This window comes from Pelobates fuscus, chromosome 3 (genome assembly GCF_036172605.1).
Source record: "Pelobates fuscus isolate aPelFus1 chromosome 3, aPelFus1.pri, whole genome shotgun sequence".
Lineage (NCBI taxonomy): Eukaryota > Metazoa > Chordata > Amphibia > Anura > Pelobatidae > Pelobates > Pelobates fuscus.
Window position 1 is genome coordinate 147,621,521 of NC_086319.1, and position 20,392 is coordinate 147,641,912.

The window sequence follows — 20,392 nt, forward strand, 5'->3', positions numbered from 1 at the left end:
TTATAACCATACATTTTATAATATTCTTATTTCGTGTATAAGAACAAAGCTGTTTCTGTTAAAATTATTTTTTTTGCAGGGGCATGCTTTTTGTAAAATGCCCCAATTTCTCAGTAATATATTTGGTACATGTTTACTCAGGTAGTTATATTTGGGATTCTGGTCATAGTTTTACCCTTTTTGGTACATCTAATTAAAAAAAAAAATCTAACAAAATGGTTTTCTTTAGTTAAGAGTTTACTTGAGTAACCACTGTGGAAATATGTATGAACTATATCATTAAGCCTCTCCTCCAGGATGGCCTCATCAGTTAAATTTATTTATAACAGTATCAGTTGTCGTTAATTTATTCAAGCATTGATGGTATTAAAGGGATGATAACAGCTGTAATAGAGTAAACTGTTTCAATCGGTATTTTTTTGGGAACATGTCAATGAAAAGAGAAGTTATGATGTTCTCCCTTAAGTTATTTTACTTTGGTTGCACTTGTGTAGAAATTATTAAATGCAAAAGTGAAAAAGTTGTTGATTGTTCAGAAATAACTGAATTGCAATCAGATTTCCTTTTTACATTTGAAATAGGCTAGGGGAATTGCACCAATAATCCATCAAATCATCCCTAAATGTCCTTTAACAAGTCTATCTTAACATAATGGCTTCTGGTGATGACTGAACTAGACACATACTCCTTTAACCCCAAAGAGTTCCACCATCTGTATGATGGTCAATCATCTGTCACTCAACTGCAATTGGTAAGCCGAAGTGAATTAGCTCCTCTACTAGTTTCATTGGCCCCCTCAGGCCTGTACTTGCCATCAGACAAACTGGGAAATGCCTTTTGGGCAACTATAGCCATCAGTTCTTGCTGTGCCAACACTATCAGCAGTGGGGAGATCAAAGCTCTCTACAAACTCACAATCTCACAGACAGCCTCCAAAAGCATGCACAATAACCCTCTGTTGGCGATATATAAATGGTAATAATAATAATAATAATTAACTTAATAAAATTATATCGAGAAGTCCTTCTTATAAACTTAAAACCAAAATGTTCTATTATACAGTAATTCACATTGTAATACATTATTACACACTAAGCCCCCAAATTATTGTGTTAATAGCTGAAAATATATCTTGCTGAATATTCAAGAAGGTGGGTGATTGCAGTACTCTACTGAAGAGAACTGACTGGTGAACAATCTTTAACATAGGATTTTATAAGTTGCAAAGAGGAGCACTTGGCTTGCAGGGTCATTCACTAAAATGAGAATTTAAGGTGAAGTTTAAGTGAATTTCAAACGTAAGGCCAAAGTAGCCGAGCTGAAAGCACTGCTGACTTACTGAATTTTTACAGGTCGGCTTTTTTGGACTTAAACTGGAAATTCTCTTTGAGTTCTCACTTTAGTGGATAGCCCTGTTAGATGTAGTTTTAGTTTCATTCATCAAAACAGAACATAAAATAGGAATGAAGAACAGATCCAAAAACAGTAATATATGTTTGCTTTTTTAGGTTTCCAGTAAGTGCAACCTTTCATTTCTGATTAACCCCTGTTTGTGTGACCCTACATATGGCGCACTCCTCTTCTTTTTTCCTCTTCTTTAGTTACAAATCTGGAGGAGTGGAGAACTCCATATATTGAAGAGAGGTACAAGCAACATCAATGAACATGGGATCTGCAGTTCATCAAGCAGCATGGATTTGTAATTGCAACATATATTCTTGTGTATGTTACAAAAGCTCTTTCAAATAGGAAACCAATAAAAAAGAAAGTCATAGGGAATTTTTATTTAACTCTAGGTATAGTTGTAATATCCTTTTTTTGAGAATATTGCACAATGTGTATACTTTGCAGATAATGCTTTCTGTGCTTCGTGTTTTATAGCCCAGCTAATGGTGGTCGTTCGTGTTTCGGGCCAAACTATGAGTTACAACTTTGTAGTACTGAAGAATGTGACAAAGATTACAATGATTTCCGAGAGGAGCAGTGTAAACAATGGGATTCATACTTTGAATACCAGAATTCGAAACATAACTGGATTCCATATGAGCATCCTGATGGTAAGTCTGAGCCCTTGATGAAGTAGGCAAATAACACTGCATTCTTTAATTAAAATATGTTTACTGAATATTACATTCTGAACATATTTTCACTTTTATAAGATATTAAAGTACAATGTAAAAACAAATTCATTCCTTTCTAACTCTGCAAGATTCTTTTTTTTTGCTTTAGATTTAGGGGAGCCACCCAAATCTCATAAAAAATTAATTTACCTGTATGTCTCTACAACTCCACCACTAAGAAGTCACCTTTAGTGATCTGGACATGCCATTGTTTCTTAGCCAGGTGCATGCTGCAGTCTATCTGCTTATAGAAATAGAATTATGGATGTAATGCAATCTTTGAGATTAATTCAAGGAAGGATGATAGACAAGAGTTCCTTTTTTTCAGCTTCCTGGTGTAAATAGATTTGTTAAGGCCTATGTGTGCAGAATTAAATCTCTGAAGGCGCCAGGGGGACTAGGGATTAAAAACACTAAAAGTGTTCACTTTTGATAAAGAAACACTCCAAACACCTTAACCACTTCAGTTCTGAAGTGCTTTATGTATGAAGGGTGTATTCTATTTTTTATTTTATTTTATAAAAAGCGCATATTTCACTAGAAATTGGCATTTTTATAAATTAACCTTGTCACTCACCTGTCAGTCATACAATTGGTCCTATTACTTTCTGATTCTTTATCTTAGTGGAGCTAAACTCAATAGGCAAGCAATTGCCCAGAGCAACTGTCTTGCATAGACTTCTTATTGAGCTGCATTGGGAAGACTGTTATTGTACAGCCACAGAAAGTCTGGACTGGGTGAAGGCGAGGGCTTGCAAAGACAAAAGAGATCTGCATTTTTTTCCAGCTGTTTCTAGAAATACCACTAATGAAAAAAAGATGCATAAATAAAATGCATGCATTTTCTTTTTCATTCTTTATTTTTGCAGCGCTTAGGGTTACAAACAGGCTTGTGTTGCCACAACAGCAGGTACAAGCTAATGAAAAAATACAGAGTAAACTGTATCATGGCATTCAATAACGGCACCATTTTTAATTCAGTAAGCCTTCTAAAACCATGTATAGCCTGATGAGCTATGGAAGGAAACTAAAGAAATGAATATATACAAACAAAATAAGTATCTAGCAGGTTAATCTAGTAGACAGGCCGAACCATAGTAAATGCATGCATTTTCAAATTGGGATTTATCTACTAAACAGTGATTTTTAATTTTGGTGTATATGGTATTTTTTATGGTGAGAGCTAGAACAAAGCTATCTTAAAAAATAGTGCATAATTTTATAACATGACAGGAGGCTTCGTATTTGCTTAAGACTTTCTTTACTTAAGCTTCACAGCAGCACTTTTTTACTTAGTAACAAGGTAACCAATCAGAAAAAAGATAACATGGTATAAAAGTCCCTCCCTGTGACGTCACTTCCTCTTTCTTTGCTGCTTCACACCAGTACAGGTCAGAGTGCCACTGTCTCCTACTTTTCTGTGGTTTTCTGTGGTTTATTCTCTATTCTTTATTCCTTATTTTTTACCTATCTGTTTCTGTCACAATTGACTTTAAATATGGTTTCTTATTCATAGGTGTTGGTTTCCTACCCTAGCTTATTTTCCCTAAGTTTCTTTTAACTTAGTTCTTATTACCACCTTATTTTTCTTTCCTCATTCTACTGTTCCATATTCTGTCGTGCATCTATTGAATGTATTAAATTAATAATTTTTTAGAAAATTTACCTTTTTAACGGTCCGGGTTGCGGTCGGCATATTTTGCCCCGCTTTCCCGGGCTTTCTGGGCCGTGGAGAACGCCTCCAGCGGCCCCGAGTGCGCACGGCGGCCATCTTGGATCTCGCGCACCTCTGCGAGATCCAAACGGCCGCTTCTCTTCCTTGTGCGCATGAGCACGATCGCGGCGGCCATTTTCTTGGAGCCGCGATCGGAGCCCAAATAGCCGCACGGCGGCCATTTTAACTGCACTTCGGCTATATATTAATTTCTAACTTAGAACTATATATATATTTTACACTGCTAATTTCAGTTTGATGAGTTACTGACTTATACTACTCCCCCTGGTGGTGAAGGGGAAGTACTACTTGGAACCAAATATTGATATTTCAAATTCAATTAATCAACTCAATACCGTTGTTGGGATTACCCCATTACCATTCAACCCGAGTTTCATCACATTAATACTGAATTATTTTGAGGGTAAATCCCTAAATATATTTACGATTGCTGTTATGATATACAGCCCATGATTGGCCCGCTTTGTCTGTGCCGCCATACCTCTATACGGGTTTGAAGTATTACTCCCGGAGGTTATTAAGACTGGGTGACCCCCAGCTACAGCTTGCACTGTTTTAAAACATTTTAATAAAGTTTTGTGTTATTTCGGACGGCCTCAATACATTCTAATGCTGGCCTATTCTGCCCCATAGGTATCATCACTATTGCTATGGAGGCTTCAATCCAAGACCAAAACTTACAAGCTGTTATAAATGCGGCTGTTGCCGCTTCACTGGAAAAGGCCCTGGCTCGGGTGCTGCCCATTGAGCCTAAAGACCCAAAAACTTCTGAGCCCCCGCCTTCTGAGGAAGAGGCGGATGACTCAGATTCCACAAGAAGGAACCCTTCCAAACCCAATAAAAGATATTGGAAAGGGGATGGGCCAGAACCCCTCAAACGCAAGGGGAAAGAACCGGCAAAACGCCCGAAACAGACTGACACCAAAACTAAACATCCCGTGCAACCTACTCTGTCAGAGGAAGAGGACGACTCCTTTGATTTACACCCCTTGGCCATCCTAGATGAGTGGCAAGCCGACCACTCTTCTGAAGATGAAGAAGACTGGCCTGTGGCTTCTTTTAAAGGGGCTCCCTTCCCTCAAGATTTTAATAGAGATCTCACAACAGCGGATTCTGTACCCGAACAGAACCCTTCGGAAGACGCCGAAACCTTTATGGATACACTGGGTCAACCCCTATTTGACCCACGGCATATCAGATATCCTCGGTCTTCGGAATGGTCACTCCCATTTCATCTCTCCCAATATATCCATTTCTGGATCAGGAGACCACTAGACCGGGAGGTCCGCAAGCGCCTAAGAGCGGAATGCCCTAGGCCGACCTTGCCGGACAAGGTTGCCATGACCCCGGAGTTCGATCCAATGCTCTGCACATACCTAGCCAGAACTGGCCGTGACCCTAAAAAGGGCATCGAGCGCAGCCTACGCCTCACCCAGGACAAGATGTTGGATGTCCTGGGGCCCCTGGCAAGAATTCTACTATTGGCTGATGAAGCCCTCACTAACGAGGGCCCCTTAGACCCATCGGTTATAAGAGAATGGGCACTACGCTCCATTTGCCTGCTGGGCAATGCAAATACTTCCCTATGTACGGAGCGTAGAAAAGCAGTGCTGCTGCGTATGGATGCCAAACTAACCGATCTGGGTACCAAAGAATTGGGCCCCAAGGCTAAGGGTCTATTATTTGGAGAACCCTATATCAAAGAGTTACACAAGCATGTAAACTTATACACTACTTTGAACAAAGCACAATCATCCATGAAAAGAGTATTCCACCAACAACCCTCACGGGTTTTTGGAAGGGCTGGCCGTTCAAGGGGTCGTACAGTCAGCCGCTTCTGGGCCACAGGCCAACGACAGCGACCCCCCACCTCATCCTTCTTCCCCAACTACCAGTCAAGGGGTTTCTACACCCAAAGAGCAGACAGGGGAAGAGGAAGCAGAGCCCGTGGACGCAACAGATACCCTACAGGTGAGATTTCCTACCTTTCACCTTACTACGGTTTATCATGCGGGCAGGTTATTACATTGTATAGATATGTGGAAGACGCTGTCTTCAGATACCTGGGTTCTAAACACAGTTCGGGGTTATTTGATAGAATTTTATTCTCTCCCTACTCAAATAGGTTTTCCCCATTACCCGATAATGTCAAGAGCTCAAGCCACACTCCTCGATTCGGAACTACGTTCCTTACTGACAAAAGGAGCTATTCAACCAGCTCCAAACGACAAAGGTTTTCTAAGTTCCATCTTCCTAGTCAAGAAGAAATCAGGGGAATTTCGCCCAGTAATCAACCTTCGCCAGTTGAATACTTTCGTGATATACAGGCACTTCAAAATGGAAGGGATTCATCTCCTCAGGGACATCCTCCGACCGGGCGATTGGTTCACCAGACTCGACCTCAAGGATGCTTACCTCTCCGTACCGGTACATACATCCAGCCGACGTTTTCTCCGCTTTCTCTGGCACCACCGGGTCTTCCAATTCACCTGCCTTCCATTCGGCCTGAGTTCCGCTCCATGGTGCTTCACCAAACTACTCAAACCAGTCACCGCACATCTTCGAGCAAGAGGCATTCGCTGCCTAATCTACCTCGACGACCTTTTACTACTCTGCGACGACGCATCCAGCATACAGTCACAAACGAACTACGCATCTTCATTGATCGAATCTTTGGGATTCGTTATCAACAAGGCGAAATCCTCACTGACTCCATCCCAAATCATTCAATTTCTCGGCTTCGAGATCGACTCCTCTACCTGTGTTCTCCGCCTACCTCAAACCAAACTAACTGCGATCAGGAAGGAACTACGCAAGACGCTTCGACAAGCGGATATACCTCTCCGAGGTTTAGCTCGGATTGTAGGCCTACTTTCGGCTTCCATTCAGGCGATCTACCCAGGTCCCCTTCACTATCGGGCCATGCAACGCTTGAAGGCTCAGTTCCTCCAGACCCATCCATCATACGATCAGAGGGTCCCGATCACTACCGAGGTGAGGGAGGAACTCAACTGGTGGCTCCGCCACATGTCTGCCTGGAATGGCAAAGCAATTTTCGGCCCCACTCCAGACTTTGTGGTGGAATCAGACGCGAGCCTCCAAGGCTGGGGCGCAACTTGTCATGCAACTTCCACCGGGGGACCATGGACTGCGGCGGAACACTCTCTCCACATCAATTGTCTGGAGTTAATTGCAGGCTCGTTCGCAATCCGCAGTCTGGCCAACCACCTCTCAGACTGCTGCATCCTCCTTCGAATGGACAATATCTCAGCTGTCCAATACATCAACAAACTAGGAGGGGCCAGATCACGTACCCTATCCGAAGTGACAAAGGACATCTACAATTTTTGCTTCCAACGCAACATAACAATTCGAGCAGAATATCTCCCGGGAGAGACAAACATTACGGCGGATTGGTTCTCCCGACATTGGAGGGACGTCAGCGACTGGCGCCTGCACAAATCAGTTTTCTTCCGCATCTCCAAGCTCAGAGGACCATTTACTCTGGACCTTTTCGCCTCCCGAACGAATTTTCAAGTCCCACATTTCTTCAGCTGGCTACCAGACCCAGAATGCTCGGCGGTAGATGCCTTCCTTCAAAAGTGGCCGACTACGGGAGCCTACGCTTTCCCTCCTTTCGCAATGATCCCGAGAGTCCTTCTCCAGATTCGCAGACAACAAGTCACGCTGGTACTACTCACCCCGCTCTGGCAGGGCCAAGCATGGTTCCCAGATCTCCTGGACCTATCCTGCCAACATCCCCTCCTTCTACCTCCATGGCTCGACCTGCTAGAGGACCCTCAAGGGAACCCTCATCCGATGATAATTCAGGGCCACCTCCAACTAGTGGCTTGGACTCTTTCAGGGGATCCTGGAATTTCGGAGAATTATCGCAGAGAGCTAAGGAACTCCTCTGGGATTCTTGGGCGCCTGGAACCAGAAGATGCTACCTTTCCTCCTGGGGTGCTTGGTGCAATTGGTGCCTGGAACGGAATACCGATCCCCTTACAGCCCCTAGACAGTTCATTTTGAATTTCCTCTCACATCTGTTCGACTTAGGCCGCTCATACCGTTCCATCAACGTTGCCCGGTCAGCAATCTCAGCGGCCCACGTACCTTTAGATGGAGCTCCAGTTGGCCAGGACCCATTGGTTTGTAGACTATTGCGGGGCATTAAACTAGCTCGCCCCCCAACTCCGAAATACTCCCATCTATGGGACGTTAATGTCATGATACGCTTCCTTGAAGCTTGGCCGAACAACGAAGATCTAACCCTACGCCAACTCTCAGCAAAATTCACTCTGTTGCTTTGCCTAATCTCCTTCCGAAGAGTGTCAGACGTTCGAGCATTTGACCATAACGCTATCAATTTCTCACCAGAAGGGGTCACCTTTTCCGTGTCCAGACGGACAAAATCAAACTCCTCTTCAGTATTTTACCCTTATTTCCCTAACCATCCAAAATTGTGTGTGGTCTCGCTTCTCTCTCGTTATTTATCAGTCACCTCCTCTCTACGTTCAACCTCCTCCAACCAGCTATTGATCTCATACGTCCGACCCCATCATCCTGTATCAACCACAACCCTTGCCAGATGGCTTAGGTGGTTGCTCTCCCTGGCCGGGATTGAAACTTCCTTCGGAGCCCACTCCATCAGGGGTGCGGCGGCATCAGGAGCATTCAACGCTGGAGCCTCCCTTCGGGATATCCTTCGCTCAGCAGACTGGTCCAGGGAACAGACGTTCCGCAACTTCTACTTTCGTCCAGCTGTGCACGCTTCCTTAGCCCTCCTGGGGGAGCGTTAAAACAGCAAATACGAAGCCTCCTGTCATGTTATAAAATTGTAGATTATGCTAGCTTTAGTGTACTGATAATCTTAATTTTATTAATGACAGGAGGCGAGTATTTCCCACCCATTCACCTTCGTTTTCTTCCCCCCCCTTAGGTCGCCTCTTTAGGTAAGTTTATCTCAGATTAGAGTAACACACTATTGTATTCTACCAGGAGGGGCTAAGTATTTCTCTCCATGGCTGTATAAATTAACACTTTAGGGGAGGTGGTCTATTATATATGATTTTTTCTAATTACTGGACACCATAATTTTAGAAGTCCAATTCTCGGATTAATCTTTGGTTTCGACTCTGCTCTTTCGTTTCAGCGTAAAGCCCCTCAAGAGGACAACTTTAGTTGCTGTTTCATCTCAAGCATCAGCTCAGCTCTCCTAGAAGTCATGTTTTCGTTCCTGTTCCCTCTCAAGCATCAACTTTCTCGTCTGGCATTCCGGATTTCTTATCGGTTCCCTTACAGTTTCCCGTTCCTTTGGTTCGCAGCCAGAAAGAGGAAGTGACGTCACAGGGAGGGACTTTTATACCATGTTATCTTTTTTCTGATTGGTTACCTTGTTACTAAGTAAAAAAGTGCTGCTGTGAAGCTTAAGTAAAGAAAGTCTTAAGCAAATACTCGCCTCCTGTCATTAATAAAATTAAGATTATCAGTACACTAAAGCTAGCATAATCTACAATTATAGGAGAACAGGTGACTCCCGAATTACATTATGTGGACAACACAACCTTTAAAAAGACTTACCTTTGGAAACCTTAGAGTAAGATGCTCTTTTTGACAAATATAATGACGGCTTCATTAGTATGTTCACTCTGATGTATTCAGTTTCTTGTGGATAGGTGCTACTTTCTCTAAATGAGGAGGTTAGAGAAACCTTTTCTTTTACCACATGATAATTTGTAGTGATATTTCCAAGGGAAGAAAGTTATGTTTCCTGTGACAGTTTTTTAGTAGAATCGCATTGAATGATTAACAAACAGAAGTAGACTTTAGAAACTCTAGATGCTCCCAAAGTGCATTTTCAAAAAACTTTCATGGATGCCATAGGGTCATTCTTCCCATAAGGATCTTAGTTATGTTCAATCTGAGAACAGAGATGTATTTTATGGGAGGCTTGTGGTTAAACCATTAAACAGCTCAACTCCAACGTCTTCAGTCCAATGCCCATCAGCTCTGCCCTATCACTTGCTTTTCATTATGATTATTAGAACTGGGGCATCACCAATTGGCTGAGTGTGTCAGATGACACTCTCAGTCTACCAATAGCTCCCCATTCACAAAATTAAGTTAAAAAGTTATGCAATTATTGGTATCAATTATCTGTTCCCATAAGAACCTTTTTTTTTTTTTTTTTTTTTGACCATGTTGCGTTGCTCCTGGTTATTTTGGGTTTGTTTATACGAACCATAGCTGCATTATTTTTAGATGGGCTTTAAGTAAAGTTTACGTTTGGTTTAAGCATTAATCAGCTTATATACATTATTTTATTTAAATTAAATTCAATTCAAATTGAATTTGAAGTCTCACTTGAATAAATAACCCTGTCACTGTCACTTCTGGAGAAATTACAACACTGAATAAACCATTGAAAATCACCAATAACTTGTGATGTAAAATGTATGTTAAAACTTTTGCATGTGAGATCACAATTCAATTCAGCACAGGCACAGCAAAGGCACACAATGCACATAAGAAGGAAACAAAAACCTTGTTTTGGTTTCTGCTCGTACATTAACTATATTCAATTGCAGAAAAGGGCAAAACATAAACCGAGTTCTAGGATAGATGTGAGGATTTCTACATTTAATTATATTTTTCAGAACTCGAACATTTAAAAAACAAAACAAAACTGTGAAATATAATAAATAAGTAGTGATGTTCTGAACTGTTCGCCGGCGAATAGTTCCTGGCGAACATCGCTTGTTCGCGTTCGCCACGGATGGCGAACACATGCGGTGTTCGGTCCGCCCCCTATTCATCATCATTGAGTAAACTTTGACCCTGGCCTGTACCTCACAGTCAGCAGACACATTCCAGCCATTCAGCAGCAGACCCTCCCTCCCAGACCCTCCCACCTCCTGGACAGCATCCATTTTACATTCATTGTGAAGCTGCATTCTTAGTGAGAGTAGGGACAGTGTAGCTGCTGCTGATTTAATAGGGAAATTAATAGCTAGGCTAGTGTATTCAGTGTCCACTACAGTCCTGAAGGACTCATCTGATCTCTGCTGTTAGGACAGCACCCCAAAAAGCCCTTTTTAGGGCTAGAACATCAGTCTGCTTTTTTTTTTTGTGTAATGTAATTGCAGTTGCCTGCCTGCCAGCCAGACTGTGTGTCAGGCTCACAGCATATACTGTGCCCACTTGCCCAGTGCCAACACTCACTCACTGGTGTCACAATAGCTTGCATTTAACAAAAAAACAACTTTTTGGACTGTAATATAAAAGCAGTCAGTTTCCTTCACGAGTGTGCGTTTCAGGGCCTGCCAGGGCACAGTGTCACACCAGTGCAACTCATATCTGGTGTAACAGTAGTGTACATTAAAAAAAAAAAAAAAAATTTGACTGTAATAGATTGAATAGCAGTTAGTTGTCTGCCAGTGTGTGTGTCAGGCTCACAACGTATACTGTGCCCACTTGCCCAGTGCCACCACTCATATCTGGTGTAACAGTAGTGTACATTTAATGAAAAAAAAACTAAACTTTTTGGACTGTAATATAATAGCAGGCAGTTTCCTTCACGGGTGTGCATTTCAGGGCGTGCCAGGGCACAGTGTCACACCAGTGCCACTCATATCTGTTGTCACAGTAGCTTGCACGCATAGTACCACTAATCGAAAAAAAATGACAGGCAGAGGCAGGCCACCCCGCAGGGGCCGTTGTGGTCGTGGTTCTGTGATTCCCTTTGGCCCTAGAATAAGCCCAGTGTTCAGAGGCCACGTAGGTCTGAGGACATAGTTGACTGGCAAACACAGGACACCCAATCTTCTACAGTTTCCGATCGGAACCTCGACGCACCATCCTCCTCCAGCTTAGCTTCGGGCACCTCTCAAGTTACCACTCGCCCGCCTGCCGCCACCACCAACACTAGCACCACAGCCGCTTCACTTGGTATGTCAGGAGTTATTTACACATCAGTTGGAAGAAAGGAGTGATGCGCAACCATTTTTGCCAGAGGATGTAGATAACAGGGATATGACTCAGTCAGGCAGCATTACACACGTACGGTGCGATGATGATGTTGTACCCACTGTTGCTTACTTTGCTGAGTTGTCAGATACAAGTGAAGCGGTTGATGATGACGATGCGTCCGTGGATGTCACGTGGGTGCCCGCTAGAAGAGAAGAAGAACAGGGGGAAAGTTCAGATTGGGAGACAGAGAGGAGGAGGAGACGAGTTGGAAGCAGGGGGAGGTCGTCGCAAGGAGCTAGTGGCACAGTCAGACAGCATGCATCGGCACCCGGGGTCAGCCAGACAGCACGCCAATCAACGCATGCTGTTGCCACCACTAGAATGCCGTCATTGCAGAGCTCAGCAGTGTGGCATTTTTTTGTGTGTGTCTGCCTCTGACAACAGCGATGCCATTTGCAACCTATGCCAAAAGAAACTGAGTCGTGGGAAGTCCAACACCACCTAGGTACAACTGCTTTGCGAATGCACATGATCGCACATCACAAACACCTTTGGGATCAACACATGAGTACAAGCAGCACACAAACTCAAAGCCACCATCCTCCTCCTGGTCCAGCATCTTCAGCCACGTTAACCACTGCTGTCCTCCTTGCCCCCTCTCAACCATCCGCCCCTCCGTCTCTCGCCTTGAGCAGTTCCTGCTCATCTGCCCACAGTCAGGTGTCTGTCAAGGACATGTTTGAGCGTAAGAAGCCAATATCACAAAGTCACCCCCTTGCCCGGCGTCTGACAGCTGGCTTGACTGAACTCTTAGCCTGCCAGCTTTTACCATACAAGCTGGTGGAGTCTGAGGCGTTCAAAAAATATGTAGCTATTGGGACACCGCAGTGGAAGGTACCTGGCCGAAATTTCTTTGCACAAAAGGCAATCCCCAACCTGTACTCGATTGTGCAAAGGGAAGTAATGGCATGTCTGGCACACAGTGTTGGGGCAAGGGTCCATCTGACCACTGATACCTGGTCTGCAAAGCATGGTCAGGGCAGGTATATAACCTACACTGCGCATTGGGTAAACCTGCTGACGGCTGCCAAGCATGGAATGCGTGGCTCTGCAGAGGAGTTGATGACACCGCCACGACTTGGAGGCAGGCCTGCTGCCCACCTCCTCTACTCCTCCTACTCCATCCTCTTCCATAACCTCCTCGGCTGAGTCCTCTTCTGCTGCTGCATCTTGCTCCACATCAACGGCACCCCCCCAGCTCCCCAGGTACTGTTCCACATCCTGGATATGGCAGTGTCACGCCGTCTTGGGGTTGACTTGCTTGAAAGCAGAGAGTCACACCGGACCAGCACTCCTGTCTGCCCTGAACACACAGGTTGATCAGTGGCTGACTCCGCACCCACTGGAGATCGGCAAAGTGGTTTGTGACAACGGAAGAAATTTGTTGGCGGCATTGCATTTGGGCAAGTTGACACATGTGCCGTGCATGGCACATGTGTGTAATATGATCGCACAACGCTTTGTGCATAAGTACCCAGGCTTACAGGACGTCCTTAAGCAGGCCAGGAAGGTGTGTGGCCATTTCAGGCGTTCCTACATGGCCATGGCGCACTTTTACGATATCCAGCGGCAAAACAACATGCCAGTGAGGCGCTTGATTTGCGACAGCCCGACACATTGGAATTCAACACTCCTAATGTTCGACCGCCTGCTCCAACAAGAAAAAGCCGTTAACGAGTATTTGTATGACCGGGGTGCTAGGACAGCCTCTGCGGAGCTGGGAATTTTTTTGCCACGTTACTGGACGCTCATGCGCAATGCCTGTAGGCTCTATCAGCATCGCTTGCTGGACCTGCGGCAACGCTGGAAGAGGATTGTGAGGAAGAGGAGTCAGAGAAGGAATGTGGCTTTGAGGAGGAGGAGGAAGACCAACCACAACAGGCATCCCAGGGTGCTCGTTGTCACCTATCTGGTACCCGTGGTGTTGTACGTGGCTGGGGGGGGGAAGAACATACCATCATTGAGATCACTGAGGAGGAGGAACGGGAAATGAGTAGCTCGGCATCCAATCCAACCTTGTGCAAATGGGGTCTTTCATGCTGTAGTGCCTGTTGAGGGACCCTCGTATAAAAAGGCTGAAGGAGAACGACCTGTACTGGGTGTCCACGCTACTAGACCCCCGGTATAAGCAGAAAGTGCCTGAAATGTTACCGAATTACGGCAAGTCAGAAAGGATGCAGCAGTTCCAAAATCAATGTAAAAGTATGCTTTACACAGCGTATAAGGGTGATGTCACAGCACAACGGGAATCTAACAGGGGAAGAGGTGAAAGTAATCCTCCTCCTCCCACGACCACGCCGGCAAGGACAGGACGCTTTACAGACGTGTTGTTAATGGAGGACATGCGGAGCTTTTTAAGTCCTATGCATCGCCACAGCTTTTCGGGGTCCACCCTCAGAGAATGACTCGACCGACAGGTAGCAGACTACCTTGCCTTAACTGCAGATATCGACACTCTGAGAAGCGATGAACCCCTTGACTACTGGGTGTGCAGGCTTGACCTGTTGCCTGAGCTATCCCAATTTGCGATAGAACTTCTGGCCTGCCCTGCTTCAAGTGTCCTGTCAGAAAGGACCTTCAGTGCAGCAGGAGGTATTGTCACTGAGAAGAGAAGTCGCCTAGGTCAAAAAAGTCTAGATTACCTCACCTTTATTAAGATGAATGAGGGATGGATCCTGAAGGGACTGACAGTGGGCGATACATTCGACTAAAAAAGACCTGATGAGGGGGACTACTTAACACACCTATCTGGTGGCACATTAGATTGCACGCGCAGTGCCCCAAATTTGATGTAGGAGGACCGACCAAGCATCTTTTTCCATCTCCCGCTTCCTAAAATCGATGCCTTATATACACGTCCCCTGATAGGGGACGTAACAGGGATTAAACTGATAGGAATAGTACTACTTAACACACCACTCCTATCTGGTGGCACATTAGATTGCACGTGAAGTGCCCCAAATTTGAAGTAGGAGGACCGACCAAGCATGTTTTCCCATCTCCCGCTTCCTAAAATCGATGCCTTATATACACGTCCCCTGATAGGGACGTAACAGGGATTAAACTGATAGGAATAGTCCTACTTAACACACCACTCCTATCTGGTTGCACATTAGATTGAACGCGCAGTGCCCCAAACATTAAGCCTTGCTCAGACTTATGTGTTCTCTAACTGCAGCCTTGCACAGGCTACCTGTAACTTTTCTCTGAGTATGCTCATTTTTATACTATCTTATCTGTATACTACTCAGGTTGCCTTAAGCAAAAGCTGTATGGCAACAGTAGCAATGTTAAACATGAACTGCAGATTCTAGTGTACAATTTGTAACTGTATTAAAAATGTTAGTTGTATTTAAGTTGTAACTCTATACAACCATACGCTTTCAAACCACTTCCATGGATATTACAAACTAATGTGTATACCTGTTAGCCTCTAGGAGAACTAGTCGGTTCTAGGAAATTGTCTGTTATTTCCATAGGCTAGGAAACCAGAATTTCTAAAACTCAAAGGGACTTTCAAAGTGGTTTGGAGTTACTATCAGCTTTATTTGTTAGAATCCAGGGACAATGTATTGACCAGTATGTCAGTAGTACAGGTTTATATCAAATATGAGTACATTTAATATGAAAGAGGTGAAAATAATACATCTGTAATTGATGTCCAATTTAAACCAAGTAAATTTTATTGTTTTATTTAGAAAAAGAAAGATGTCACCTGTACTGTCAGTCAAAGGAATCCGGTGATGTAGTTTATATGAAGAGACTTGTACATGATGGAACACTCTGTTCATACAAGGACTCACACAACATTTGTGTTCGAGGTGAATGTCTGGTGAGTAATCTAAAACTTTCAAGTGGATATCTAATTAAGGAATGATGGGGACTGTTTACTACGTGGACCACAATTAAATGCCCATTTGCAAGCTTGTTTCTACTTTAAACTGGCCAACTGCTATTTGCTAAAATGCTGCTACTAAAAAGCCAGTTGGTAAGTAGCAACTAATGATTCACATTATTTTCTGTGTGCTTTGGTGGTTTCTAATTGGTTTCCAATGCTGTCACCACTCATAACCAACTTGCTCTAACCCAAGAAACATGAACCTCTGAACTGGGGTAAAAGATAACTACAGCTAAATCCCTAGTCATCATAAGGAAACAAAAACCCAGTTTCCACCATATTAGTTGCTATGTTTTACTGGTCAGCTACTACCTTTCCGTTGCTCCAAACTAGACAGGTGCATTATGCAAGCTCAGATGTGTGTTTGTGTGGTTTACCAGCAAGACACTAACATGAAAGCGGTTAACATTTTTTGCAGCAGCAGTTATTAGCAATAGGCTCCAAAAATTCAGCATCAAGATTATAAACCTGGTGGTAATGTGTAGCCGCTCCAAGCTACCATCTGTTAATAAACGACCGTTTACAGCAACTATTTATGTAAACAAACCCTAAGGATCCTCAACTACCTTAAGTTAGCACTAAAGGGTCAGGAAGGTTCCTCTCCCCCCCAAAAGTAAATTCTTATTTTTATTCCAGTCTGTTGCTGCTGGCTCTGCCCTGGATCTGCCTGCTTGGCTGACATCATCAAACGTTTTGATCTTAGCCAGTCACAATGCTTTCCCATAGGAAAGCATTGGATTGGTTGAGCTTGTCAAGGAGCAGATCAGGGCCGAGCCAATACAAGCCAAACACAGCCCTGGCCAATCAACATCTCCTCATAGAGATGTATTGAATCATTTCTATGAAGAAAGTTCAGTGTATTCATGCAGAGGGTGAATGTCAGTGCTGCACTGCCCCAGGAAGCACCTCTAGAAGCCATCTGAGGTTTGACCAGTGGAGGTATTCCTAGGCTGTAATGTAAACACTGCCTTTTCTCTGAAAAGACTGTGTTTACTGCAAAAAGCCTAAAGGGAATGATTATACTCACCAGAACAAATACAATTTCCTGGCTAATCATGGCAGCATTTAACATATGGGTTTAGCTCCTCCCTCTAACCCTCAGGACAGGAAACACAATCAATCAAACAATTAAGCCTACCTTCCCCTACTATATTAGGTACCCCAGTATCCTCCACACCTCAGTCTTTTCCTGTCCTCCTAGCCCTAGGACAGTTTGTGTATTTTTTTTTTTTTTCTCTCAGTTTATCTGAAATATTTTTTTTTTTGCTCACCTGACCATGTTTGATATGGTCTTGTCCCTGTGGAGGTCAGCCTCCCTCCTCAGGAAGCCCAGGCACATGTAGCCCAATCTCCATGGAGTTGGGAACCCCTGGGAGCCTGGGTGGTTAGTTCCACAGGCTGTGGGAATCCTCTGGCGTCCTGTGTGTGCTTCAGACCTCGATCAGACGATCAGCATAACGGTAAGACGCTCGCGCATGCGCAATGCGTCCGCCCGGACTCAGAGTGAAATTTGCCCATGTCCAAAATGGCGGTTCCGCGATCTCGCGACCAAGTGCGCATGTGCGATCCTTTAAAGGTGCAGAGCGGGAAATTTGAAATGGCGGTTTTCAGACTTAAAAACGCTCGTTTTCAGTTCCCTTTACAGATACAGTGCTCTAGTAGACTGTTCTTAAGACTCTGCAGGTAAGTGAATTACTTTTCTTTTAAAATCTTCATAATATTGGGCTGGGAATACATTACCTTTTTTTTAATGTTCTTAGCCCTACAGTCAGTATGGATCCATCATCCCCTTCTGCAAAATCAACGAGATCTGCTATAGGTCATAGGTGAGCAATGTTTTTTATGTTTTCTTCAAGTTACAAAAAGAGTGCATAGAGGGTACAGTCTTATGACTTCTGTTTCTTACAGCCCTCGTGACCGGTCCTGTCCCAGATCCCCATCGAGGAGAAGGGAAAAACCGGCAGCCTGCCCGGGATGTGGAGCAAGGCCTATGGATAACTGCAGGCTCTGCAGAAGATGCTTGGCCATGGTCGCAGGTGAATCTGATCGCCAGAAGTCACCGCAAGCCTCTACCTCCTCAGCAAAGGATATTGTGTATTGGATCAAGCAAGCAGTGGTAGAGGGAATTGCTGAATCTCACAAGAATAAGAGATCAAGAGGTGAGACCTTCGGCATGGATTCAGATCAGTCTGAAGACGAATACAGACAACCTTCAGCGTACCAGGATTTAGAGCCAATCTCTTCCAGCGAAGAGGAGTATATGGAACAACCATGCTCCTTGGACTCCAAAGCTATGGAGCATTTGATTATGGCTGTTAGACGTACATTAGATTTGCCGGAAGAGGCCAAAGAATGTTCGGCTTCTGACAGACATTTTGGAGATTTGCATAAGAAAAAACCTTCCTTCCCAGTTCACAGCTCGATTAAAGACCTGATGAGGAACGAGTGGCAAATTCCTAGTAAAAGGATTACTAGTCAGGGAAGGCTTTCAAAGTTATACCCGATCAAAGAGGAGGATTCCAGATTGTGGACTACGGTACCTAAAGTGGATGCTCCTATCATTAAGGTTGCTAAAAGATCTACGCTTCCGATTGATAGCAATGCTTCCCTTAAGGAGCCCATGGATAAAAGGATAGATGCTGATTTATCTAAAGCCTTCATGACAGCAGGTTTGGGTTGCCACCCGGCCGTATCCATCTCTGCTTTGTCTAGAGCCATGCGTTCCTGGTTGCTTGACTTGGAGGATGACATCGATAAAGGTGTTAGTAGACGTCAGATGGCAGAATCCTTAAGGGATATCAAACTCGCCAGTGACTGGCTTTTGGAATCCTCCACTGACCTTATTAGAATTCTTTCGAAGGTTATGGCCCATGCAGTCACCGCTAGACGGGCGCTTTGGCTAAGGTCCTGGGGGGCAGACCTTTCCTCTAAGAATAATCTATGCTCACTTCCCTTTATGGGAGAAGTGCTTTTTGGGAAACCGCTGGATGAAGCTATTAAGAAAGCAGCGGAGGTTAAGCAGGTCATGCTGCCTCAAGATAGACGTCCTAAGAGACCTCATCTGGACCGCAGACCTTTTAGGGATCAAGGCTACTTTAGAGAAAGTAAGACCTACAGACCAGGCAGAGAATTCTCTAGGCATTCCAATTGGAAGAGCGGCCAGAATGTAAAATCCTCTAGGGGCAAGACGCAGACTTCTTCCTTTCGCCCCAACAAGCAGTTCTGAAGGTGGCTTACTCCAGGTTCCTCGAGTGGGAGCACGTCTTTCATTCTTTCAGAGGGCCTGGGAAATCATTCCAGATGCTTGGGTCAGATCCATTATCAGCAGAGGTTATCATCTGGAATTCGAAGATTATCCGCCTCCACCAAGGTTTGTTCGCACAAGGCTTCCTGCCAACATCCAAAAAAGAGAGATTCTGAGTCTCTATGTCTACAATCTTCTTATGGAAAAGGCCATCGTACCTGTACCCATAGGAGAAAGATTCCAGGGTTATTATTCTCCCCTGTTTTTGGTCAAGAAACCGGAAGGAAAATGGAGACCTATTCTAGACCTCCACCAGCTCAACCTTTTCCTCAGAGTCAGAAGATTTCGCATGGAATCCATTCGCTCCATCATCCCTGTTGTTCATCACCAAGATTGGATGATATCAGTAGATCTCAGGGATGCCTATTTTCATGTCCCTATCACGATCGCCCATCAAAAGTTTCTCAGGTTTTGTGTCCGGAACGAACATTTTCAATTTCAGGCCCTTCCTTTTGGTATAAGCACGGCCCCAAGGACCTTCTCGAAGGTTCTGGTCACCATCATTGCCTTGCTCAGAAAAGAAGGTGTAGCGGTGTTTCACTACCTGGACGACATCCTGGTAGTGGCCCCGGACCTGGGAATAATATTTCAACACAGACAACTAGTCCTCGACACTCTATCTCATTTCGGTTGGCTCATCAACTACGAGAAGAGTCACTTGCATCCTTCAAGAGAACTAATATTCCTGGGAGCGAGTTTCAATACAGACACGGCGATTGTATCTCTCGCACACGACAGAAAGATCGTACTTCAAGATCGGATAAGAGACTTCAGACTGAAGACTTCGGCCTCGGCAAGAGAGTTTATGAGACTCCTGGGGACTCTCTCCTCCACGATAGAGCTTGTCAGGTGGGCACAGTGGAACCTTCGCCCTCTTCAACAATTTTTTCTGAGAAATTTCAGGACCAGCTCGAGGGACTGGGAGTCGCTGATTCACATTCCTTCGGCTCTGAAACAGAAGCTCCTTTGGTGGATGTCGTGGGAACACATCTCCCGAGGATTCCCCTTACGAGAAATAGACTGGGTGGTCATTACGACGGATGCCAGTCTGACAGGTTGGGGCGCACATTTAGGCAATCGATTTTTTCAAGAAAAATGGCCACCGAAAACTCAATGCTTGCCTTCCAACATCAGAGAACTAAGAGCTACTTTCCTGGCTCTTCTTCATTTTCAACAGCTCATCAGGCATCGCTGGGTCAAGTTGAGAGTGGACAACAAAGCAGCTGCTGCCTACATAAACCATCAAGGCGGTACAAGGAGTGTAGCCCTGATGAGAGAGATCGTTCCCATTATGACCTGGGCTC

At 44.4% G+C, this 20,392-nt stretch overlaps 1 protein-coding gene across 1 annotated transcript in view; it reads left to right on the forward strand.

Annotated features, from left to right (window-relative positions):
- The window catches only part of LOC134602545 (A disintegrin and metalloproteinase with thrombospondin motifs 2-like), a 571,473-nt gene that overhangs the window by 419,910 nt on the left and 131,171 nt on the right, over positions 1-20,392 (forward strand). Inside the window, exons 12-13 of the mRNA XM_063447513.1 lie at positions 1,882-2,057; positions 15,585-15,718. Of these exons, the coding sequence (XP_063303583.1) occupies positions 1,882-2,057; positions 15,585-15,718 (310 nt within the window). The remainder of the gene's footprint in view (positions 1-1,881; positions 2,058-15,584; positions 15,719-20,392) is intronic.